The sequence below is a fragment of the Natator depressus genome, chromosome 2, assembly GCF_965152275.1.
Source record: "Natator depressus isolate rNatDep1 chromosome 2, rNatDep2.hap1, whole genome shotgun sequence".
Taxonomy (NCBI): domain Eukaryota; kingdom Metazoa; phylum Chordata; order Testudines; family Cheloniidae; genus Natator; species Natator depressus.
This window is the reverse complement of record NC_134235.1, coordinates 136,982,396-137,009,973: the sequence shown is the minus strand read 5'-3', so window position 1 is coordinate 137,009,973 and position 27,578 is coordinate 136,982,396. Positions and strand designations below refer to the sequence as shown.

The 27,578-nt window shown below is 40.7% G+C and overlaps 1 protein-coding gene across 1 annotated transcript in view; it reads right to left on the bottom strand.

The window, feature by feature from the left end:
• Positions 1 to 3,780: 3,780 nt before the first annotated feature.
• DAP (death associated protein) overlaps positions 3,781 to 27,578 on the bottom strand; it is an 89,481-nt gene continuing 65,683 nt past the window's right edge. The window contains exons 3-4 of the mRNA XM_074945036.1: positions 10,710 to 10,752; positions 3,781 to 4,013 (exon numbers count right to left, since the gene is read on the bottom strand). Coding sequence (XP_074801137.1) covers positions 3,894 to 4,013; positions 10,710 to 10,752 — 163 coding nt within the window. The 3' untranslated portion in view covers positions 3,781 to 3,893. The remainder of the gene's footprint in view (positions 4,014 to 10,709; positions 10,753 to 27,578) is intronic.

Below are 27,578 nucleotides of genomic sequence, written 5' to 3'. Positions count from 1 at the left end.
GAGGGTACTTATTATATGACCCCATCTAAGTACCAATGGTTTGAGGAAATTTTTTTTCATTAATGTAGATTCCTTGCACCCTCTCAATTACAGTAAAACCTGCACAAGACACCACCTGTAAATGAAAAAGGCAACCTCCAGTGCTAAGAGACAACCCCAAAGGATTCACAAACAGTGAAAATTTCACTCCATCTTTATTAGGCTTAATACCCCACCACTTCAGGTTTGTGAATTCTAGAATGGGGAAGCTGTCTGTTATGCATGCGATTTGTCCCAATGAAGTTCATAGAACAAGTCATGTCTGTAAAGTTAAACACGTGTACATGTTTGCAGCATCAGAGCTTTAGACAGTAAACTCCTCAGAGCAGGGAATCCATCTGTAGGTGTACTGTACTGTGTAGGTGTACTGTACACATTTATAGTACTACGTAAGTAGTAATAATAATAATAAATTACTACTACCAGTAAGTCTCCAAAAATATTGTGATCTTAGTTTTTTTAAACTAGCTTGTTACAAAGGGTGCTACAAATCTATACACCGTGTTAAAGGAGTTTGAGAAGTTTACTACTATGCTGATTATAAAACCTTTTGCATTGAGAGAGAAAAGAACTGAAACAAGTACTACATTAAAATGTTAAGTACCATTTCCTTTACCATATCAATTTAAGACAAACTGCTGTACCTAGTTTCCCCAGCTTCTACATCTGTTCTACACGAAGAACTTCTGGGGATCCCCAGATTGTCGGTTTCATAACTAGCATTAGCAACCAACAGTCTAGTAGACAGCAGCTAGATTTATTTTAAATGATCCAGGAATACTTCACAGGATGAGAATCTATTTAAAACTTCCCGTATCTTGTGCCAAGCAACCTCAATAAATGTCACTAGTTCAAATGTTGAATCGTTGCTTAACATTTTGAGTAAGAATCAAATAACAGTTCAGATGTATTGCACCTACGGAGAGGTACACAAATATATACCACAGGAGCCATTTTTATTGTTACATTACCATGCTGACAATTCTGTTCCCGGAAACGTCAAACATTCATTTCAGGTTAACAGCTGAACATCCGGATACTTTATATCGCACTTAAAGGCTGTTAAAATGCAATTATTTAATTAAAATATATCCTGCAGCAGCAGCACCCAATCCATCCCCGGCTCAGATTTTTTTATTTTGGACAAGGTGGTGCTATGTGTGCAAACATGGATATCCAACAGTTTCTATACTATGTCTATACAGAGCGAGTCCCTCTAAGCTTATAGTAATTCTCACCATCTTGAAAATCGCTAAAACTATCTGAGAAATTTTCTGCTGCACACACCTACAGCTGTCTAGACTATCTAATGGATGCTGCAAAGGTTGTCTATATATACTGTATTTATTCCACTGACAACCAGCAATAGGAGTTCAGAACTGTGTAACTATCCACGTGCCTAGCTTTTAACAATAAGTTTGATGGTCACTGTAATAAGTAAGTAACATATCAGTGGAAGCATGCAGTGTCATCTCCTATTGCTAGACACAAGTAAATTCCAAAGCCAGTACCCACATACCACTAAATAACTGAGGAAGATGTACTGGTGCAGGACAGTGCCAACTGCTGACTGGACCATTAGTGTATCAGCAATGCTTCAGGGCTGAATCCTGCCAACAAGCAAGTATTATTAGCATTAGCCATGTTTTACAATAGTGCCTAAAGGCAAACGAAGCATGAGGCCCCATTGCAGTAGCCACTGTACAAAAAGAGGAGTAGACAGTGACTGCCCCAAAACGCAAGTCAACTCACTCAGGTAAGTAATTCCATTGGCTTTAACAAAACCACAGTGGAAGGGATTACAAGACTGTGCCTTTAGAGAAGGGGCCTGTGCTGTGTGTTTCAGTATGGTTTTTTTCAAATGCTGAATACGCACATTTTAATTTGAGCGGATGCTCCATCCTTAAGGCAAGTACAGTTCACAAGTCTCTTAAGCTGACAGTACGGTGAAGACAGCTGACGAGAAAATATCCCTGCATACATTTTTATTAAATTTGAATATTTTCCCAGAAGCCCAAGAAATTCACAATCTTATTTCATTTACAAAAGGATCGCATAGCCAGACTATACTTTTTGTTGGTCTGCAGATGTACATGAATGCATACAGGGTGAAGTTCATTTCTCTGTGTAGAGGATCCTCACCAAGTGACACACAGCCCTTGTGCAGGGCCTCTGCACAGGGGTAAATCTTACTCACAGTGAACTAAATTATCCCATTTAGAAAATACCACTCGTTTTTCTATTTCAGTTTACAATAATCAGCCACTCAGAGAATAATCATGACTTTATTTAGCATGGTTTTAAAGAGTATTTTTAAAGCTCTCCTCTCACTACTTTTTCATGCTATTTGATTTTAACCCTAAATGCACCACCAAACCCCTGAGCAGCCCAGAGCTCCCAGGGTTTGCCAAATGAGTGACTTCCCTGTTGGTCCAAGTGGCCACATTCCCTGAAGTGAAGTTCTATAATCCTGCAGGGTACTAAAGCCTGTAGTGTATTTATATTCCTTTAAAAATTCAAGTACATATTAAAAAATACAGGCTACGTGTTTTTAAAATTTTTTCATGGGTGTATAGAGATTAGATGTGGGAGGCAATTGATAGGGGTACTGATTTTGACAGAGCTAGTGATTTGAAATTGTGTAAGCATAAAAAGATTTATACACATGGCCAGACCTAACCTTGACTAATCAGATTATGTTAGTTAAAATGGTATATCTTATCTGTATCATCATCTGCTTGCCTGTGGTAAAAGACTAGCAAAAACATCAGACATGGTATATAACAGACCATGCATGATGATGTTATCCACATTTACAGTTACAGATAGTCCATATTCTAGAACAGTAACCATGTACTGTATTTAAGTTAAAGGGATTTACCCTTCTATTCTGGGCCCAATTCTGTGAGATGCTGAGTTCTGTCAACTCTCTCAGTGGGAAGTAAGGGAGCTCACTTCTTCACAGTATTGGACTGCTTGCACCTCATTGATTTACTACACACCGTTATGCCTTATTACTCACTTTATTTAGAAAGGCTTCACAGGGTCCTGAAGTCTCACAAATTCAACAGCTGAGCTGAGGAATGACACTGCATAGAACAGGCTTCCCTGTATTTTGACATCTTCCTCCCACCTAAAGCTACAGCACTTTATATGTGCAACGTCTACATGGAAGAGGTGGTGTAAGTGGAACATGTGTCATGAAGGATCAACTAGATTCCTCCCTCCACACCTCATTTGAGCATGGTTTCTGGTCAATTCTTCTCTGCCATGGCTAAATTCAAAGGAGAGAATCTAAAGCATAAAAACTTTAGTAACATTCTTTTTTATATTCTAGATTACAAATATAGTCCAGACTGCAAGATTCTATAAAAATCAGACTCCCACATATTACAAACCTCCCAAACAAATACAAAAAACATCCTCCCCACATCAAATAAACCAAACACAAAATCTTATATGATCCCCAACAGGTTTAACATTAAAGCTACCTCTGCTATTGGCTATGGCAATCCTGTATCTAAATCCATTCATCAGATTAATTATTTATGTTCAAGTTTGGTCTTGGCAATAACAGATATATTACAATGCTAAGCAAAAATGAACTGGAAAAACTGAGTAATGCTCTTGATCAGCAAACACACAGCAGCGAAGCAGCACGTTTTCCATCTGGAGTAACAGAATCTAATGAAGTCTCCATTTTTATTAAACCATGGAGAATTAAGGCAAAAGCAACATATATCATTTTTAAAGGCCAGTTTTATTGATTTGGTAGCGTGAATCCTAAAAACTCTAATCTCTTCTTTCTACAATGTATTCACTGATGCAGTTTGGCTGGCTTTTTGACAGAGGGCTCACTTGCGAGGCTGGTGGATGTGCTGATTGACGTGTTGTGGATGAGGAAGCTTTTCCACAGAGGGATGAGGTTTTTGGTGAGCCACCTGAGCGGCAGCTGGAGGGAAGTCTTTATCACCCTGTTAAAGAACACACCAGTAAAAACACAAACATTGAAAAAACATGCCAACCAGTTCAAACTGATAGTATTTTTTTTTTTATTAAAGCATAAAGAGCATATGAAAAACATTGTGGGTCCCTCTAATTCCTTTCTTCCTTTGCACACACACTGCATGGACTCTATGTTGGCATATTTAACAGGGATTTTGTCAACTTAAAAAAATCACACTTCTGTCTGAAAATTTTCACCTACTGTTGTTCTAAGGAGCACCTAAAATGACTGTATCTTACAGATTGGAGAGAGAACATTTTTCTGTTTTTGATTTCTGCCAAAGTGTCAGCACTTTGTGTAAAGTCAGGCTATTTCTACACTACAATCTACATTGGGAAAATGTATGTCGCTCAGGGGTGTGAATAAAACGCCCCCTAAGCGACATAAGTTACACTGACATAAGTGCTTATGTGAACAGCACTGTTGGCGGGAGAGTTTCTTCCGCTGACATAGCTACTTCCACTCACTGAGGTGATTTTATGTTGATGGGAGAGCTCTCTCACATCGGCACATGGCGTCTTCACCAGATGCGCTGCAGTGGCGCAGCTGTACGTGTAGACATGGCCCCAGTTTCACTGGTTCATTATGCTCAGTTTCCTTATTTGTGACAATTTTTTCACACAGCAGCAAGGGAGGGGAAAACATTTTAAAAACAGGAGAAAGTAGTTTGTTAAACCACACAAATAAATAGAATTCCACCAGGGGAGCTGCATACCCAAACTGCTTTTAACTCAAAAGTATAAACCTGGCTTAGATTTCAAGTTTAAAATGTCCCTTTTAAAGAAGCATTGGTCCCATCTGTGCCATCATCACCTAACACCTACTCTGCAAAACCAGGTCAATTGCAGTAGTATGTATTTGCTGTAAAATCAGCAAGGAATCAGGCAGCTGCTTATTTCTGTCTGTGAAGTCATCCCTGTCAACCCTTCAAAAAGCAATGGAAGACAATCATCAGCATCCAAAGGGGCAGGGACTAGAGAGGGAGCATCACAATATCCCTGTCTAAACACTGGGGAAGAATCTAATTTTCTTATGTTTAGGCCAGAAACACTTTAATTTCTGCTTACTGGCAGATTGACAATGTTGTAAGAAGTGATTTTATACAAAACAGAAACCTTATGTCTGCTTTACTTTCCCTCCATTTTACCCTAATGTCCCCTCTATATCTTGTCAAGTTTGCCTTTGCTGTTTCAGTGCCATATTGTTCATTAGAGAGATAAGGTGGGAGAGGTGATATATTTTATTGGACCTATTTCTATTGCTGAAAGACAAACTTTCGAGCTACAGAGAGCTTCTCTTCAGGTCTGGAAAAGGTACTCAGTGTCACAACTAAATACACGGCGAAACAGATTGCTTAACATAAGTAAACACTTTCTAAGAAGGAGAGCTCTGTGTGGCTTGAAAGCTAGTCTCTGTCACCAACAGAAGTTGGTCCAATAAAAGATATAACTCACCCACCTAGTCTATTCTATGACACCATTCAAGGTGAAGTGGCCTATTCACACCTCTTCAGTCATAGGACAAAAAATGGGAAGTTAGTGAGTTACATATTGTTGTAACAAGCCATGAATCCAGTGTTTTTAGTTAGACTGTGATATTTAATGTCTAGCAAAGTTATGAATTTGTTTGTCTTTTGAAAGTGTTGTGCAGATTTCCCTTAGGACAAAGACTGAGAGGTCAGATATGAAATGACATTTAGTGAAAGTGTTGGCCCATGAGTGATATGGTGTTTGTCTTTTATCACTTTTCTATGTGACTTCATTAGAGAGCATAGTAATTGTCTGGTTTCACCCACATAGTTGTTGGGATATTTAGTGCACTGGATGAGGTACACCACAAGGTGCAATAGGCATATATAGGAGCCATGGATCTTGAAAGGTGTGTTGTGGGAGGTACTGGTTAATGTAGCAGTGGAAATAGGTAGGTAAGTTTTGCATCTGTTGATCTGACAGGGTCCGGTGCTGCTTTGTGTTGGTGTGTCCTGGTTGTCGGGCTCTTGCTTCTGATGAGCTTACTGAGATCAGGGGATTGTTTGAAGGCCAGAAGAAGGGGTTTGGGAAATATTTCTTTCAGGTCCCCATTGAGTATGGGCTGTAATTGTTTATTGATACCTTATATGGGTTACAGTGTTGGGTGGCAGGTGACAACTACTGGTGTGGGGTTGAAGGGTTTTTTTTTCCTGTATTGAAGTGGGTTCTCTTGTGGAATTTGGATGGCCTGTTCCATGATGTGATCTACTTCTACTGGTGGAGTGTCCTTGTTTGACAAAGGCAGTTTTTAGTGTGTTAAGGTGTGTATCTTGCAGTTTCTCCTCTGAGCATATTCTGTGGAATCCGAGGGCCTGACTGTAGATAACAGATTTCTTGGTGTGTTTGGGTTGGTAACTGGATCTCTGAAAATGGGTGTGGTGATCCATGGGTTTCTTGTATATAGTTGTCTGAAGGGTTTCACTGTTGAAGCTGATCATTGTGTCCAGGAAGTTGAGGCTGGTGTGGGAGTGTTTTAAAGAGAATTTAATGGACAGGTAGTGGTTGCTGAAGTTGTGGTGGAAATCTATGAGGGAGTTTAGGTTATCTGTCCAGAGGATGAAAATATCATCAATGTATCTCAGGTATATCATTGGTTTTGTGGTGCATTTGTCCAGAAATTCTTCCTCATGGGGGCGCATGAACAGGTTGGCATATTGGGAGCCATTCTAGTACCCACAGCTGTTTCCATGGCTTGGACAAAGTGTTTGTTGTTGCACGTAAAATTGTTATGGGTGACGATGAAATGGATGAGTTGGTGATGTGTTTTGGCTGGATATCTGAGTGTTGTCCTTTGTCTTGTAGATATTCAAGGCAGGCAGCGATGCCATCATTGTGAGGGATGTTGGTGTAGAGGGAGTTGATATCCTTGGTGTCAAGGACAGTGTTCTGAGGGAGGTTGTAATGTTGCAGAGTTTGTGGAGGAAGTTGTTTGTGTCATGGAGGAAGCTGTCCCTTTGTGTGGTGAGTGGTTTGAGGATGGTTTCTATGAGTCCTGATATTCCTTCAATAAAAGTGCCATGCCCAGATATGATGGGTCTGCCTGGGTTCCCCTGTTTATGTATCTTGGGAAGCATGCAGAAGGTCTCTGGGGGGGCAGTTCATGGGGGATGAGGTTGTAGAGATTTTCTTGGAGTTGTTTGGGGAAGGATTTGATGATATCCTTAAATTCCTGGATGAACTGTGGTGTGTGTGTGGGGGTCTTTGAGTTCTTTATAGTAGGTGGTGTCAGAGAGTTGGCGGTTGGTCTCACTGATATAGTCATCACAGCTGAAGACTAGAATGGTGCACCTTTTGTCTGCTGGTTTGATCACTATCTGATGGGTGGATTTCAGGGACAGTGTTGCTGTCTTCTCAGCAGTGGAGAGACTGTGGTGAATGGGATGTTTAAGGATTTCAGTCAATTTTTTTCCTGAAGCTATCAATGTAATCATCAAGCGTGTTGTTTTTGTCTACTGTTTAAGTGTCCAGTCAGATGATTCTATGTGGGTGAAACCAGACAACAACTGAGCTCTCACATGAATTCTCACAGAAAAATGATAAAAGACAAAAACACTATATCACCTGTGGGTGAACACTTTTCACAAAACAATCACACGATATCTGACCTCTCAGTCCTCATCCTCAAAGGAAACCTGCACAATACCTGCAGAAGATGAGTCTGGGAATTTAAATTCATAACTCTTCTAGACACTAAAACTCATGGTCTTAATAAAGACACTGGATTTATGGCTTATTACAACAATCTGTAACTCACTAACCTCCCCCTTTTTTGGCCAAAGACTAGGGAGGTGCTCTCAGGCCACTTCACCTTGAATGGTCTCTTAGAACATGTGTTAACTACTTATGCTAAACAATCTGCTCCAACTTGTATTTAGTTGTAACACTCTGAGTACCTTTCCTAGACCTGAAGTGCTCTGTGTAGTTCGAAATCTTGTCTCTTTCACCAACAGAAGTTGATCCAATGAAAGATATTACCTCACCCACCTTGTCTCTCTCATATCCTGGGACCAACACAGCTACAACAACCCTGCAAACATCAGGCTAACTATAACTTTCACCATTAAATTGCTTCATTTAATCCCTCTCCGCACTAAATCTTTCTCTTTTTTGAAGATATTTTCTTCTCTGAAGTGATATTTTCCCCTCTTTTTTCTCCTCTGCTGTCATTGATTTTTTTTTTGTGTACCCTCTCCTACACCCCTCTCACATATGCTTGAGATGGCGGGCTGAATGCAGGTATTGTTAACACACTAAATGTGACTGGTGAGTGTTTTAGAAGGCAACCAGTTGCCAAAGTGGGTCTATCACTGTCCTCCAGAAATGTTTCTCTGCCATGAAGAGAACCCTCTGTGTCCGGCTGAAGGATGTGATTGCCAAAGTGGCTCCTAGTTCAAACACTGGGTTTGTTTGGTGGTGGTGAACTGACAAAGTTTGATGATAAATTTCAGGGTAGCAGCCGTGTTAGTCTGTATCCGCAAAAAGAAAAGGAGTACTTGTGGCACCTTAGAGACTAACCAATTTATTTGAGCATAAGCTTTCGTGAGCTACAGCTCACTTCATCAGATAAAGGCAGCCACAGTAGAGCCTGGAGGTGCAGTACTGCCTGCCCGAGCTATGGAGTGCAGACCACTGGCTGCAAGCATGCTGCAGGTCACCATAGTAACCTACCAAGGAGTGAAGTGTTTCCTATAGAGCAAGATACAAGCTAGAGGAAGGAAAAGTTCGAAGGTAACTAAGGAAAGGGCTTCCCTTCTATTTTCTCTAGGCCTGGACCTTGTAAAGTCCAGGTCCCTTTTTTTTATGCTCAGCAACGTGAACGATGTTTGTATGTCACCATTTTAGACATAACAAAGTGAGACTAAAGCTTCTAAATTGTACTGCAAATGTCTTTGGCTGTAAAAAACAAACGAACAAACAAACCCCCCAAAATATCTCAGGATGAAATCCTCAAAGGCACAGTAATGCTGAGCTTTATGCAGGGGAAGACCAGCACAACTATATTGGTGAAATACACACCCAGTCTCATTCTGAGGCCAGCAAGTCTCTGCTACTCCAGCTCAAGGGCTTGAGCAAATGGCAGCAGCCTTTTCTTGGCATGTCAGATCTTGTGGCTATATCACTTCCCCCGTGTGGATCTATGGCCTATCCCAATTACCACCATCAGGTTGGGTTGGCATGGAAACCTTTCACAGTTCACAGGGAGTGTGGGCTTCGCCTCTCCACTGGCACCCACTACAGTTCCAATACAGGACTTAAGTCTTGCAGAGGACATTGTGGTGGCCGGGGCACATACAAGGGTGCAAATTTTTCCTAACTGATTCTGACAAGACTATTCACAGCAGCTTGACCACTGATTAAATGGTCCTCTGGCTCCAGCCCCACAAAATAAATGAAACTTACCAACTGAACACTGCAGTCTAGTAAGGGTGTGGGGTCTGGGTCAAACAAAACATAACTGTAATGAATTTATTTACACTCATTTAACTCACGCTTAGCTTAGTTTCACCTCACCAATTGGTGGTAATATGGTTGACACAAGTTTGGGTAATTCATTTTGGGTATATAGGGAGGTTATGTTACATTCCATACACTGACAATTAGAGTGAGCTTGGGCATGAATTATTATTAAATTCATGGCAAATTAATGTTAATCACATCATGTTGATATTCATGCCTTAGCTCTATTATAATTATAGGAAGCAACTAAAACACATATTTATCATTTTTGAGCACTGACAGTCGTTACCCCCCACAAGGAGCTTAGTCTACTACAAAATAGAAAAAAGTTCATCCACAAGAAACTAGACTATGAAACGCTTACATCAGTATGCCCCAAAGTAATCCATTGACTTTAATGGACTATTTACATGAACAGGTGCTCACATTTGTGAGTAAGGGTTGCACATGTAGTCCAAATATGTGCACTGTGATGGAGCTAATAATGTTAATGTAGGTAATTGCACGGTTAAGCTCAGTTTTTCAGAATTCTCATTACTTGATTACATTTATGCATCTCCCCAGTATAATTTTAATGAGACGCTTATGTCTGAGATGCAATAAGGATGCAAGTGCTTCTATCACATCACACACACACAGAGTTAGATCATGCAGTTGGATCTGTGTGGCTGGACCCTTATGCTTGTGTGGTGCCCATTTGAGTTCAGCAGGTGTCTACCCACATGGATCAAGCTACTGGAGATGGCCCGTATTGTAACAAGTTTTGAAAAAAGTGGACGCAGTAGCATCAAGGATACAGGACAAAGCCCAATAGCTTCACATTTTTAAACTCACAAACTGATGAAGTGAGCTGTAGCTCACGAAAGCTTATGCTCAGATAAATTGGTTAGTCTCTAAGGTGCCACTAGTACTCCTTTTCTTTTTGCGAATACAGACTAACATGGCTACTACTCTGAAACTGAAACAGTAGAAACAATTTCAAAATATCTATTCACCCAAAACCTAATAAAATAAAAAATACTCAAGGAGGCTTAAATAAAATATAAATATAAACCCCAATCAAGTCAAATATGACAGGGAAGGGAAAAGATCAAAATTAAGAATCTTTCTCTAATCAGTGATGAAGTGAAAAGGCCTCTTAATCAAATGACTGAAAAGAAATTAACATGTAAACTCACTCTTGCAATGACACCGGAGATGAACACCGTTGGTTTAGGTGGGCTGAAAAATAAGAAAGATTATAGTTATTTAATTGATTTGTTCAACTTTACTCACCCTCGAGGAAAAAAGAACACAGGTACAGCAGAAGTAAGACTTTGTCAACCTAATGTAAGATGACTCTGGATATTCTTGGCAATTAATGGATGCTTGAAATAGAAAAGACAAATTCTCCCTTCAACCTTGTTTTGCTACACTAATTAGCCCAAGGGTCTCAAACTCAAATGATCACGAAGGCCACATGAGGACTAGTACATTGACCTGAGGGCCGCATCACTGACACCCCCTCACCCGCCGCCCCCCAGTCCACCCCTTCCATGAGGCCCCGCCCCTTCCCTGCCCCCATTCCAACCCCTTCCCGCAGTGAAAGGGACAGCAACCTGTCAGTAAGTGCACAATCATATCCTATTTCTTCTTTAGAAGAAAAAAAGGAAACCTAGACATAGATATAAACTATTGGGTTACAGGATAATGTTTGTATGCTACATTAAATCCACTGATTCTCCTGTCCATTTCTGCTAGACCTCTTTGTCCCCCAAAGATCTTTGAAAATCAAGATCCTCAGCTTTCTCTTTGAAGATCTGACTAACTATGACGTGCCAATGCAGATTTCAAAGGATAAGAAAAGGACATGGTACACTGAATCAGTAGTTCTCTCACTCTAATTCACAGGACAACTTTATGAGAGATCGTCTTACAAATGCACCTTCCATCCCGAACCCTACTGCTTCGTTCTCAGAATGTTTAATTCTGCGAACCATTAGACCAGTCCCAGAGACTACAGTTTTAGAACCACTGCACTGAGACATTTACTGTGTTTGCAGTAGTCCAACATACACTACTGTTGCTGAGAAACACCTGCTAAAAATAGGGGTTGGGGGACGTGAGCATGTCAGCAGACCCCAAGAAAAGAGCAGGCTATCATTGCTACACTTGTAACACACTTTCAAGTGCTTTAAATTCTATTGGTGTTTTATGCTAAGTACAACCTACATTTCTAGTATTTTATAACCTGTGATGGTTGCTTTGAGGATATAGTTAATCTGATGAAAATCAGTTTGACAGATGTTGTTTTGAAGATGCAATATTACTTTCTCTAGGCTTTAGTAAACAAACAAGTGAAAAAACTACTATTATTACTAAAATAAAATTCTTATACATGCTTTTACTATTTTATATTTGATAGACACATTTATTTAAGTTTAAATAAAAGGTAAAGTAGGTCTTATTTAAGGAATACAAGGCTAAATTTGCCAGGATTGTTTAAAGTTCATGAAAATACTTTCATAAGGAATTCTAGTTTTATTATAACATGTGGAGAAAAAGCCCACATTTAAGATTTGAATGTACAAAGCACTTATTCCAATTTTATATGTGCAGTACTGTCAAAAATTGCACCTTTTAAACATCACAAATGTTACTATGTTCATTTGCACTGAAAGTATCCAAGTAAGATAGAGAGTTCTATTATTTCACAGTACTGAAGCTTAAACAAGGTGTTTACTGACATTACAAGAAAATCACAGAGAAGATAGAATACTTGAAAATTAAACTAGATGAAATAAGGTATTATGAATACTAAAATCTTATGTCTTCATTCTGCAGTGGTTTTAAATCTGTGAGTTCAAGTCTCACAGATATACTGTAAAGAATGACCATATGCTAGGGTTAAAAATTAATAATATGAAAGTCCCTAGAGAACGCATAATATTACATTATTTTAAAGGGAGAGACTGCATAGTTCAGTATCTGAACCCTGTTGTACACATTGACAATGCTCATTGTCTTTATGGAGTTAATTAGTTGGGAGATAGGAGCATGAAGAAAAAAATGCAAGAAACAGAAAACAAATAAAGGAATAAATTGCTAACTTCCAACATGGCAGAACTTCAACTTTCCATACTAGGACCAGTGTTGTTTCATATCTTTATCAGTGCTGTGGCAAAGGGGATAAACTGTGAGATGGTAAAATTCAGCAGCTAACACAATTACTTTGGGAAGTCAAGATTAGAAAAAAATTGTGAGAAATTCGCCACTGACCTCGCCGAGCTAGATGATGGAGAAGCATAGTGATAGATGAAATTCAGGGCAGACTAATGCAAAGCCCTGCACACCAGAAGGAATCATTTGAACTACTCATATATTGTGCACTGGTAGTTAGAAAACCAAACAAAAATGTTAGGATGAATAAAGAAGGGAACAGAAACAATACTGAAAATGTTAATTATAACCCTTGTTTAGAATATTGCATTCAATCCTGGCCACTCCATAACGAGACAGACAGATGAAAGAGAAAGCGTACAGAGACGGGCAAGGGAAAGGATCAGAAGCATGGAGGGCTTTCCATGTTAGAGATTGAGGCAGCACATTTAAAACTGATGAAAGGAAATACTTTTTAAAGAGAGCATAATTAATCTACAGCTCTCACTGCAACAAGGTATTATTGAGGCAAGGAGTTTAGTATGATTCAAAAGCAGAATTAGACATTTATACGACTTGAATGCATCCATAATTACATCAGTTAGGATAAAAAAAATGTAAAAAGTCTATGAACCCTCATGCTCTAGGGCACAAATTAACCTCTTAACTAGGAGGCTAGGAAGAAACTTCCTCTGTGGTCAGGTAGGTTACACTTTCACATGTCATTGTCCTTCCTGGGTTCAACCGAAACACTATTTTCTAGTATACTTGAACCATCTAAAACCACGCAGTACTATGTGTCTGAGTAGAAGCAGAGTTCTCAAAAGATTTCCAGTCTGCCAACACTGAATCAAGTTGTCAGACTTCAAGGAGGACACTTGGAGAGAAATATAACCACACACCTTTTTACTGGACTAAGAGAGTTTGAGACAAATGGGAAAATGATAAATATTTTACTAAACAAGAGGGTGCTCTCTCCTAAACAGGGATGATTGGCACACAGGTGTTCTCCCCTTAGAGAAGGGAGGTAGAGCCAAACCTATAAAGGGACTTAGGCACCCAAACCGCAGTTTTAGGTCTTGAAATCCAATTTCTAGGCTCCTTGGTGATCTACAAAACCCCTGCTCAGCTGCGCCTAACCCGGTAGGTGCCAAAACTCGGTACCTAAGTTCCTGCTGTGAAAATTCCCTAGACACCTACATTTCTGAGTCTGGGCATACACACTGCTGCCTCCCTCTGTGAGCAGTCCCAACTCCACACAAAAGAGCAGGAGACAGATGACCTCCCTCATAACCTTTCATCCAGTGGTTTGGGTGCTCAGCTGGGACAAGGCAGACCCAGGTTTTAGTGCCACTTCTGTCTGATGAGGTGGGACTTGAACAGGGAAAGATCAACTACGTTTCTTGGGTGAATGCCCTAACCACTGAGCTATGAGATATTCTGATGTGGGTCTTTCTCAAACTATCCTGTTGAAGCTGGTCCACTTTAAATAATTGTATAAGTGTACAAAACTCGCTGTATAACCTCCAGTCTAGTGGTCAGAATGCACACCTGAGAGATGGCAGATTCCCTGTTCAAATCCCTTCTCTTCATCAAGCAGAAAAGGGACTTGAACTAGCCTCTCACTCACATTCTAGGTGAGTTTCCTAACCACTCTGGTGCAGGTTATGAGCGGGGGCACTGGGCCATCTTGTGTGGAGTTAGGCACCTGCATAACTCATTCTCACAAGAAACAGCTTAGTCATCTGACTCCAGGACAGGGTTCCTGGCTTGGATTGCAAGCAGAGGTAGGCACCTCCCTGCATCCCAGACTTAAGGGCTGAACTACATGAGAGGGGCAGGGCATCTCCCACGGGTAGGGCCCTACCAAATTAAGGGTCCATTTTGGTCAATTTCACAGTCATAGGATTTTGTAAATAGTAATTTCCATGATTTCAGCTATTTAAATCTGAAATTTCACAGTGTCGTAATTGTAGAAGTCCTACAATTGGGGTGGGGTCACAAGGTTATAGGGGGCGGGGGTTGCAGTACTGCTATCCTTAATTCTGCGCTGCTGCTGGTGGTGGCGGTGCTGCCTTTAGAGCTGGGCAGCTGGACAGCAGCGGCTGTGGATCAGGATCCCAGCTCTGAAGGCAAAGCCGCCGCCAGCAGCAGCACAGAAGGATGGCATGGTGTCGTATTGCTACCCTTATTTCCAGCCGCCCAGGTCTGAAGGTAGCAGCAGCGCAGAAGAATGGCATGGTATAGTATTGCCACCTTTCTTTTTGCGCTGCTGCTGGTGAGGCATCGCCTTCTGAGCTGGGCGCCCAGCCAACAGCTGCCGCTCTCCAGCCACCCAGGTCTGAAGGCAGTGGAGAAGTAAGGGTGGCAATACTGCGACCCCCGTACAACTCCCTTTTGGGTCAGGACCCCCAATTTTAGACCAATTTCATTGGTCTCCCCAGTGAAATCTCTATAGTAAAGGGTAAAATCACACAAAAGACCAGATTTCATGGTCTGTAATGCATTTTTCATCGCCTAGCTGATGTGGCTCCTGGCTTTCTGGGATCTCATTCTCAGGCCCCTCTCTCCCCATGCATTGTACAGGGAGCCAAGGCACCCAACTCAGGCTTTGTAGATGCCAGTGTTGTACCTGTGATTTCCTATGTACCTAAGTCCCTTTGTGAATCTGGGCCATAGTTCTTTGCTTGCCTTGACCCTGGTAAGCACCATCCACATTAACCTACAGCAGGGCTATTTATGGAGCCAATTAAACTCTAATATAAGTGAGAGAAAAACGTTTACTAGTTGAAGGCGCTGCTAAGGGGCCAGGAACTACAGAAATACACAAGATCCTGCCTTTTAGTTCCAAAAAGCGATAGAGATACTTGGAGATGTCCGTCTCTTCTTGAATCTCCCAGTACTATGTCTTGTGACTTTTAACTGGGCTCTCCAATTACAGAATCAGAAGAACAAATACTGGCCCCTGTTAAAGGCTAGATTCTGTCTTGGGCTGTGTGGCTGAGGAGGGACACAAGGCGCAGTACAAACTCAATATATACCTCTGGGGGATACCTGGACCTTGGGCCTGGGTACACAGCAGTAGACAGGCATTGTGCACCTGTTATAACAATCACTTCCTTCCCCCCACCCTCCAGAGCAGGTGGGTAGGGAGTTGCTGGAGAAGGGACAGGGCTTTTTATGATGTCACTATCCAATTTTCATGCTTGACTTCCAATGAGGGATCATTCACTCTCTCCTGGACAATGGGCGAGGGCAAACAAATTGGAAAGGATCAATTGTATCGTGATGCTAATTATCCATTGATCTCCTACTGCCCATCTACAACCACGTATTATAGTTCCTATTTTGATGGCTATTCTGTATTTGTGTCACAGTATGCAGTTAGTATGTAACTGATCTCACTCATCGGAAAGCCAGCAATAAGGTTCATGAGCATTTCTCAAATGTGGCCACCTGGGGCTTTTCTTGCGGCCACAACCTCCTGGGCGGTGATGGGGGGGTGAGTGGGACGGAGGGGGAGACAAAGCAGCAGCCCCTCCCCCTAGGCCTCCAGCAGTGGTTGGGCCCCCTCTGGAGACAAAAAAGCTGGAGGAGCAGGCAGCCAGTGATTTCCCCACCTTCCCTGGGGGTGTTGAGGTAGGGGTTTCAGCCTTGGGGTGGTGGATGGCAGGCCCCAGCCACTGGCTTTGGGCTCTGTTCCCCTGCCTCACAGTAGCAGGCTCTAGCCTCGAACTCATCTCCCCCTGCATCACACTCCTGGCCCCTACTACCTCCCCCAGTGCCCCATTGCCCCTGAACCCCACTGTCTCCATACCCACTTCCTCATTCAGGACTTAATTTGTCCCCAGACTTGCCAAGGCTGACTAAGTCTGCTATGAAAAGTGGTATCTGTTGTATGTTAGTATCACTTTTTGATAGCAAACTTAGTAGCTATCAAGTCTTAAAAAAGAAAAGGCAACCAAAAAAGCAAAAAAACCCCAAGAAACAAGACAACATGCAAAGCATCTGATTTGTGTTTCTATTCTGTTTAGGTCCAGTAAAGAATAGAGACAACTGTACATTATTTTTATTGAGTCTGCAAATAAACCACTACATAAATGAATTACAATGATTTGGACATGTATATGTGCATATTTATATGTTTTTCCAAGGTTAATTAAGTATTTTAGGAAAAATTGTCAGAGTGGCCACCAGGAAGAGTTGGTGGCTGCACCGAGGCCATCATCAAATTTGTTGTGAGAACCCCTAAGGTTCTCTAAACCTTCCAGCCTGGAGTTCAGCTGTGGTCACTGATTTCAGTGGGCAAAACTTCAGACCTCAATCCTGCCCTTAGCCTTCTGGAATTAAAAAAAAAAAAATAAAACAAAGCAACAACTGGTGAGACATTCAACCCATCCAGCTTAGCCTTCAAAGTTATTTGGGAATTTGTATGTCATTGTTACAAAACAAGAGTTAACTGTTTTCAATTTTAGTTTAGTGCCATTTTGAGGGTCTCCTATATACAACTTCACAGAGATGTTTGAGTGTACCTGGTTGCCTTTGATTCTGACATTGTCTATGAAAATAAATTGAGATGATTAAACACACACTGAGATGATTAAAAACACATTTCCCAGCAAACTAAGTAAGAATAACAACAAGCACACTGCTCATCAGTTGGCCTGAAAGACTTTCTGATTTGCTTATAATATATTTGGGTTATTAATTTTCAGGACACAAAAGTAATAATTAGCCTGGCTGGCTACCAGAGGGAAATATTCTGCTTGATTGCACACAGACATTCCGTATCTGAGATTCTACCACATGCTATGCTGTCGAGGTTGTTTGTATGCCAACCAAAACCACGTTTTGAAACCTGCAAGATGATCCACAAGATGGCACTGTTGAACCTCCCAGTCCCGTGTACTATAACTACAAGACAACCTGAGACAAATTCAGGAACTTTGGCAAATATTAAAAGCTAAGTTAAAAAAAAGTTGCAGATAATGCTTCCACTAACAAAAAACAGGCAGCACAGAGTACATATGTATGTACGTACACACACGCACGCACGTTATACTATCTGTGGGAAACAATTTCATTGTTCCATGTACCGGTCTGAATTTGAATAAATCCCAATGAAAGCTTCAACCCTTCCAAATTGTCTCCCTTTTCTGTACAGCACATGAATGCAATTTCACAAGTCTTAAGAAGTAGTCAAATATCCTATATATACATATATTAATAATAACTAGTTTTGTTATTCATATACAAATAAATGGGGTGTTCTAATTTAATTAAATTAAATTTAATAGCAACTGACTGATATTCGTCTTGCTGATATGCAGTATCAGCCTATTGGGGTGCATAGCCTAGATACAAATTTTTAAAGACGTTCTCTCTTTCATCTACCTTTCTTAATGCTCTGTATCCATAGGAGAAAACCATTTTAGGGAATATTCCCCTCCACCCCCCACTTCCCACACACTGTTTAGCGAGCACTAACATTGGAGTATATGGAACTATAAACAGAGTTTGTTAAGCCTTTGTTTTGTGAACAGAAGGAATTAAGTATTTCGCCTTTTCTATAGATCCACGGTATTTGTATATAGTCCAGCTGCTGCTTCATCAATTAGGGCTCAGCCTGGTCATTCTAACATACAAGTGATTCCCAGGGAATTCAGTGATGAAGTGTGCACAGGCAACAGCTGTAATATGTGTTTTGTTATGTACATTTAATGTCTGTAGCCACTTATGTGCAAAAAGTGACAAATGTTTTAAACATGCTAAAAGTAAATTTCATTTAAAAGGTGACAACATTCAAAGGAAAATCTAATTTATGGAAGTAAAATGTTTATCAGCCAGAGAACTAGCCACAGATATTGGAACAGATAGGGCAGCTGGGTAGCAGTGAGATTCTCGGTCAATACCAACTGCGCCATTATCTACTCAGATTCCTACTTGAACCTCACCCTCTGACCAGTAGGCATTTGATAAGTTTACATCTTATACCCTCCTACTCCTTTGAGCAATGGAATGTGAAGTTCTTCCTTTTCACTCTATATCCTTGCCTCAAATATTGGAGATTCCTGACTGTTATGAAGAGAAGTCTCCACTAGTTTAACTTTCTAACATCCTCCATGCTTTGTATAGTTGCCTGTCTGTGCATAGCTCCAATGCATACCTCTGCTGTTGCTCAAAGCTTTCTACAGCAACTGTGGAGTGAAACCAACACAAATGTAAAATAACTATATTCTTGTAAATTCCACTGTACTACTGTTAGCTCTGGGAAGCAGTAAAGGCATTGAGCTGTCTGCAGACTCAGGAAGACAGACTTGCATTAGTTCACATTCAAAAGGTATCTCTGAAACCCATACATGCCCAGAATTTAATTTTTGTGGCTTATACTGCACCCTACTCTCCAGAGAAAGTTTCTGACTTGTCAGTGGACTTTCTGGAGGGGTAAAGGTTTAATGACTTTTTCTTCCTTTCTTCCTTAATATATTAAAGATTGTCTTACAGTTTTCCCTCCATAAAGCATGCATGTTCATGCTTGTTTTCCACATACGAAACATCAGGTTCTGGCTTCCCTCTCTTTCCTTACGGTCTTTGCCAAGATGTTAGCAGGATTTGCATAGTGCATTCAGCTGCACTCTGGGCTGCAATGTCTGTTTCCATTAACAGAGGCATCAAGGGCTGATAAGCCTTATTACCTGAAATTCCTTGTATGTCAAATGCAGAAAACACACAGAACATTCATTTTACACATAAGTCTGTATTTATAGATCATTAAGGAACCAGAAAGCCAAATTCAAAAATATTCTTTTACTTTATCGTTCACCTTTAACAGAGTTGTTCAGTCAAAAATATTTTAATGTAACAAAGGACATGGCACAGAGTCTTTAAAAAGAGATTCTGATAACATCAGGACTTTGTTTAAGTGACTGTTTCTCAACACAGGCTAGTTTTCAATTTCTACTTGGAGTAGAAGAGCTCAGATCGACAATGGAGAGCAGAAACCTTCCTCTCTCCTTCCATCACCCAGGCTGCAGGCTGCAGCTGCAAGAGGTAGATTCCTTTCCCAACCAGAAATATCTAATATTCCTAACAGCATAACACTGGGTCACTTTCGTCTTTTCTACTACTCCCCTGGGTTTAATATATAGGGGCAAAATTTGGTATTAAAATCAACTGCAAAACTTCCACTGATTCCAGTGGGACAAGGATTTGGCATTTAGAAAGCATGACATTAAAAATATAAATGGAAATACCAGAAGAATAGAAATCTGCAGTAATGAGATTTAAAACATGAACATTCAGAGGATTTTAACAGAAGTCTTCAGAGAATAAGCTTCTAACTGGGGTGAAAAAAGTTTCTAGCTCCTTAACTGTTTATGAAAGCTGTGACAATAGATAAGGGATAGCTCTCCTGCCGAGTCTGAGGATAGTGAGGCAACACCACTTATTTACTTCAATAGGTATTAAAATCAATATCAATTATGATCACTTCAATGTCAATAACGTTAGTCTTTTCACTGCTAATTGCTGCAACAAAAACTTGCTAAATTTTCTAGTGAAGTTTAGCTGCATTATATGTCATATTCCAGCATTATGTTTATTTGAATGGATGTTACTTTTTCCAGAGGCGACTGAGGCTGATAGTTCACTTTAATATATACAATGGAACTTTGTACCCTTAGGGCATTTGGTTTTCTTGAGTTCACTCTCTTACCCATCTCTCTTAGGCCCCTTGCTGACATTGCTAGCAGATTACATGTTACTGACCCATTTACAGGCTCTTACGTTCACTCTTCTCTGTCTACTTGGAGCAAGCAGATGAGTTCCTTTCAGGAGTGCAAGTCAGTAATGTTTCCCAGTCCAAGCAGTCAAAACCTAATTTAACCTCAGACAAACAACAGGAGTATTTATTAGTAGTTTACTGAAGGGAGGGAACAGAAATAAAAAGGATCATGTATATGAAATGCCTGAAAGGGAGAAGTAATGGAACAGTCCTCACAGGATACTTATATTTAAATTCCAGATAAAATTATAGATTTTACCTCATCGCCCACACGGTAGTACAGTCTTTCTTGACTACAGAGCAACTTGAAGTGGTGTTTCTGAGGTCTCAGCTGTGATATGTCCCCAGCAAGAATATGTAGTCAGCCTAAACACTGGCTTAGTTCTAGTACATCTAGCCTTTGATGGGGAAATACAACAAATACATAGTAGCATTTGATTTAAGATGTCCTTCATATCCTAAGCTTTGAAATCAGGGACAATCTACAAATGCATTGTTCTCTTTTTCTTTTTTCCCAGCATCTAGTGAGTTTAGATTAGCAATAGTTCTTTTAAGAAGCTATCCTGGTTTCCTTGTTTAGCTCAAAAGGACTTCCCTTTCATCTGATGTGCAATTAGACATATAAACTCTGTTCCATACATTTTAATAGTTCTATTTTCTAACGGTCTAAGCCATCACTTTTATAGAATGTCATTAATATGCAAATGCAGAGATCCCTCCTGGTACAGTAGATCATTTGTACTCAGCACAGTTTATCTGTGTAATGGAGTCCCAGTATATCAAAGAGTAATTGAGCTATAGAACATTAAGAATCATAAATATAGATAGTAAAGCGATTAAAAAATGGAAATACTACTTGTCACAATAAGTTAATATATAGCAATAAAGCACACAGGCTGTGTGCATTCACAAAGGTGCTGGTGTATGGCTCCACTAATCTGTGAGCATGTCTACACAATCTGGCATTATTTACTGATGGCAGAATAGGGCTGGAGAATTTACATTTCACTTTTTGAAAAAACAATTATAAACATAATGAATCCTTCCACTATGATAATTCTTAAAATGTTAAATATGCTTTCCCTATTTTTTAGTATGTTTGATTAAACTATGTGTCTTTCCCTATTAGGGTAAGAAGAACTGTCAGGAACCCTAGCTCAGTGGTCCCCAAACTGTGGGGCATGCCCCCGTAGGGGGACACAGAGGACAGTTCAGGGGGCGTGCAGTGGGACTCGGGCTAGGCCCCACAGGGGGTAGGGAGGGAGCGCCATGCTTCCAGCCCTGCTCCTCCCTTAACCCTGTTCAGCCTTCAGTCCTGCTCTGCCTCTAGGTCCAACTCCACTCCCAATCCCGCTCTGCCCCCATGGCCCCACCTCCACTCCGCCCCCTGCCCAGCAATGCCCTCATTCTCTCTCCACTCCCAGACCAGCTCCGCCTCTAGCCCCACATATTTCCCCCATCCTCAGTTCCGCCTCCAGCTCTGCCTTCAGCCCAAGCTCGGCTGCTGAGGAAGTCTTGGCTGTGCAGTAATGGGGTGAGGGGTGCGCACGGACAGATTCTATTAATGGTAAGAGGAGTGGGGTGCAACTGGAAAAGTTTGCACACCACTGCCCTAGCTCAAAAGCCTCTTTAGAGTTGCTATTTATAGTAAGAACGCAGTATTGAACAGTTCCAGTTTAGTTTTAGCTTTTGCAAAACCAAGTGGCTGGAGGTCTTATACTACTTCTGAAAGGGGAGCTCAACACTTTGAAGGGGGTGACAAGGGAAACTGAAAAAAATACATTTTTAAAAACTGATCCTCCTCTCTACCCTCCCCTGCTCCCCACTAGCCGCTTCTAATATCCTTCTCCTTTAACTGCCTTCCTACGTACACTCCTACCCATGCCATTTAACAATAGGCACAAGGTGTTTTGCTCTTCCAGTGACATTACCCCAGCTCTGCCCACTTGAAGTTGGTGTATTATCATCAAAAGGTCCATTTGGCCAATGAGAACGAGGCTTTAGACAATCAGTGTTCCCAGTCAGACTACTTAGTATTCCTGAATAACCATCCTTGTAATTTGCAGAATCATCAACCGGTATTAAAATTTCAGATTATGAGTTTGGTATCAGGAGCAGCCTAAGTTTCACTGCAGGTTAGAAAATGCACAACTGAATGTGAGATGGCAGGCGCTTGCTGGTATAGCAGAGGTTTTTGCCTAGTGAAATCATATGGTCTTAGAAAACAACTACCAAAATCCTTTGCAAAAATCCTGTCTATGTGGGATCACACCTTTCTTCCTCCATCCATTTTTATTTTTTTGAGGGGAGACAAAATCTGAGTTGGGAGACTGGACAAATCTGTATAGACACTGCTAATATTCCCTGCACATTGGTATTGCCCTTGGATAAAAGCAATCCCAATATTATGGGATATTGAGAGAAGAGGCAAATGGCTAAATGGATAAGGAAGAGAGTATCCTGAGAGAACGTGACGAATTCTAGGGTCACAGATGAGAGAAATTACACCTGTGGAAGGAAAAGGAAACCATCATCTCTGAGAAAAGGTTTGTGCTCCCTAAATGACCTATTTTACAATATATAAAATAAATCTTAAAAAGGAACGGATGAAATAAATTGCTTGTTCATTTAACCAAATCAGACATTATTACATGGATTAAGATGAAACAAATTTTAAAACAATTAGTAGCAAAGCTCAACATAAAGCCACCATAACATTTACAAAATGGTGAGAAAATCTAGCCCCCTTTTAAGACTGAACAAATTTTATGTTAAGACACTACAGGCATATAGGACAAATACAAAAATGATATACAAGAGCTTTTATATTTTTTCCACTTGGATTCACCAGTAATTATAATCCTTCTTCCATATTCTTTTTGAGATGACATTTTTGGATCTGGTATTTAGGAATCATTCTACCAGCAGGCAAGTTGGCCAAATCAAATATACAGCTAATGAACAGATAGATAAGTTATCTTCACCAGTAAAGGGGAAAAAAGACCAGGTGTAAAGAGGACACTCCTAATTTAATAAAAGACTGAAACCATTTTCTGATTTTCACCCTCTATTTTCATGGCACAATTTTATATTAACCAATATGGCATTCCTATTATTCACAGAACATTCAAAGGAGAAGGCAGACCTCTTGTGTATACTTGCTCTGAATACTCGCTGTTATGACATTAGAATTGACAGAAGGGTATTGGCTTCCTGTCATATTTATTTAAAATCTTTATAGAAAAGAAGCCCATGGAGATGTACTCTAGGCACCCAGATGACAGCAACACTATCGCTGCAACACAACAGCCATCTGCACACCAAGGTTTAATTTCATTTTTATGTATCGGGGGGCTCTCCTCAAATCACACACAAATGCAGGGAATGAGGGGAATTTACACAAATTTTACAAGCAAATGTTTAGTTCTGTGTTTCCTTTGATTACTGTAACATTTCAAGTAAGTGTGGCATTTTTAGGATGCCCCAGCATTAGCTGAAAAAAGTAAAAATTCATATTTTAAATTACGAGTCACTGGGGATGAAAACTTTTTCTAAAGCACAGCTGGAAATTGCAAGGGGCTTTGGTGACACAATGGTACACAGAGGAAAACTAGGGGTTTAGAAAATCCACAGGGAAATCTATAGTTTAATGGCTAGTTCAGTCTTGAAGCTTTATCTCTGAGTGAAAATGGGAAGAGTTAGCTATGTCTCTTGTACCATCACTCCTCTTTTCCCAGGGCCACAAAGGGCTCTCTGTGGCCTCAGTTTCTTTAGTTCCCCTGGTAAAGACAATATAACCCCAGGTTGTACTGCTTTTCTGTAGCTCTGCCTCTGCAGTGGAACACATGCCTTTAAAGTAGGCCCTAGTAGCACAGCTTCAATGAAGTAATGCAACCAGGGAGTGGAAGGTGGGAGAAGGGTAAGAGACCCAGATCTGGTGGCCTCCTTCAGATTCCCTATGATCTGTGTGGTCTTGGAGCATATTTCACAGGATGACAAACTCTCATTACCCCCTAACAAAACAAAGTGAGAAATTCCATGAGGGACTTTCTGTGGGGTTATCTTCCCCTTTAATCCTTTCCCACAGGAGGGGGCAAAGTGACCCCAAATTACGTAATACAGCTATTCAGGGTGGGAGGCCTTGATCTATTGATTTTTTAAATTCACCTGACCATATTACCACCTCTGGAAGGTGAAACTATGTACAACACCAGAGGCATTAATTCCTACCAGCAACATTCAGTTTTTGCCTAATCAAGGACAAGTGTGTTTGCAAAGCACTTGTGAGGTAAGCATTCGACCTGGCTGCCTACCTACAATGAATGGCTTTTGGATGACTGAGCTAGTTATACATAATGACACCATTCAAATATCCACCATAAATTATGGAAGCCATTGGTATGGTGTGTCTATCCGTCTGTCTCATTGTTGGATTTTCTGTTTCTTCCACTCACTGTTATTGTTGGCACTTGCCCATTTATTTATACGCATTTCCTTCTCCACCCTTTTTGTGTCAGAATCCTCGGAGGGACCAATGAAGTTTCCAGTTTTCCATTTCCACTACTCTCAATAGTCTCATATCTCAATGACAAGCAAGTTCTCTTGATCCCACTGACACACATCTCTACTAGGTCTGAAAAGTGGGAGAAAACTACTAGGGAACAATGCACATGCTTCCTCCCTCCTGGGGCTGAGGGTGGTTTTACATCATGCTGTCAACTTATTCTGTGCTGGGGAGTGAAAGGCCAACGCTCATTTCACTTTGCTGCTGCTGGCACCACTGGGGACGTAGCGTGTGCAGATGTACCATTCAAAACTTCTGCTACAGGATTCTCCCACATGGCTTCATTTAAAAATGTGAGGCGGCATTGAAAGACACAAAATTCCTCTAACCCCTAGCCAGATTTAACTCTTCGGCAGATACCAACAGTGCCTACATCAGCTATATAGCACAGTACCACTCATTAAATATCTAACACCACAAGTATATATGCTTACAGCCAGAACAGCAGCAACATATATCCAACGTTAGTTTTGCCACAAACTTGCAAATGAGGATTTCAGTGTGCCTTGGACCTCTAGAGTGTTGTCTAGCCAACTCATAAAGAGATGTGAAGAAACATTCAATTACTTTATTTAAAGGTTTGAGAAACTAAACATGTTGGCTCTTCATTTGCATTCATAATACACTGGGCTTTAAGCGTGTGTCTGAACCTGTATAAGAATCATCTACCAGGTCTCAGATTACATTAAGATTGCTGTATCCTAAATGTGTAGCTTCAGGTTCTGCAGAGTCCACTATCAACATTTTTTATGGCTTCAGGTAGTGACTGACAAGAGCAATAATCTGCAGAGAACTGTACGATGAGCTGAATGACACCTTTGCTTGTGATCGTGCTGCTAAACCGTTATGGAATTTGTTCAGTTTCACACAGCAAATTCTGAGTATTACTTAACCCATCTGTACTTTGTGTCAAAGACATCACAAAGCATGGAAATTGTTTTACATGTAAAACACAATGTATTGGTTCACCCACAAACATATTGCAGGACGGTTAGAGCAGGATACCAGGAAAGGGTCACTCTTGGGTTCTATTCACAGCTGTGTCACTGACTTGCTGTGTGATCCTAGACATTTAATGTGTCCGTTTACCCATCGTAAAATGGGTGAGCTAGTACTTTACATCTTACAGTATCCCTATAAGGTATACATTAATGCTTGTAAAGAGCTTTGGGTTCCATAGATGGAAATTGCTATAGACATGCAAAGTCTTGTTAGTGCAATCTTGAGGTCCTCAGTTTGTTCTCATTCCTTACAGCAATTTGCCTGATCAAATAAGCGAGTAAGATCAAAGGCCCAATCATGACCTTGAAATCTGTGCAAAGGGAGAACTCTCCCGCATCTCTCCCACCCAGAAAGGGAGGTCAGCTATATATACAGCAGCTTTCTCCTCCCTCGTCAGGCCCCATGAAGAGTTTTGAGATCTGTGCAGGGGTAGAGGGCTAAGAGGGAGCAGGCAAGGTGAGATGAACCCTCTCTCCATGTTAGGGAATTCCCCTTTAAGGGTGGTATTGCTGGGGAAGTCCCGGCACTGCAGCTCCACTAAAGGACACCAAAGTGCCAGCCAACAGAGGGCTTCCGTATGGACCCACAGAAACCCAAGAGCCACACAGATTGCTGGTGATCTACAAGGTTTATAGGCCAGACTCCCACTTTCTCACCTCTCACAGCAGAAGAACATACTTCAGGAAGAAACTCTGCAAGAGGAACGTCAGGGAGTTTCCTGCCCCCTACCTGGTATTAACACACAGGGGCAGAATACAGCCCTGAGTAAAGGCCTCAGGATTTGACACTATGTGATTGTGCAGATGTCCAACTGAACTGTACAGCAGTTGCCTCCTAAATTAGCTCCTGGGACTCTACAGAGAGTTCAGGGATTGGCAGGAGGTTTATTCTTTCCTTCTCATTAGCCAATGAAGATCCAGAATCCTCCACTCTCATTTTGTTGAATATCATCTCACTGCAATTCTCAGGACATGAGGCAGCTTCACTGGCAGGTATTCCCTTATATTTAGGTATGATGCCCTTGGCTCCAGGACGGAGTGATTTGAATCACCTGATTTAGAAAAATATAGGTCAAGACTTTGTAAAACTGATTTTTAAATTTGTGCTACTGCAACATTAATATTAAATTTATTATGAAGAAAATTACAAATGCTATTTTTTAAGTGCTATTATTGGTAAGTATATCAATTGACACTTTTACGAAACTGCAATAGGCAAAAAAACAGTATTGAAAATGAAGGCCCTGACCCTGCAACTACTAAAGCAGAAATACAACTTTACTGACATGAGTAATCTATTGATTTTAACAGGATTTCTCATGTGCTTAAAGTTAAGCATGTGCATAAATGTTTGCAGCATCAGGGGGCTAAAATTGTATTGTTTATTAAAAACACCTAGCATTAAAACTGTTACTTCAAAAACATACTGCTTCAGAGTTAAACAGTAATTTAGACTTTCACTACATTAATAAACTTTCTGTGAAACTTTTTTTATATACAGGCCATCATTTTCAAAAACAGGAGTGTATACCAACTACAGCTGGTCAAAAACAGTTCCGGG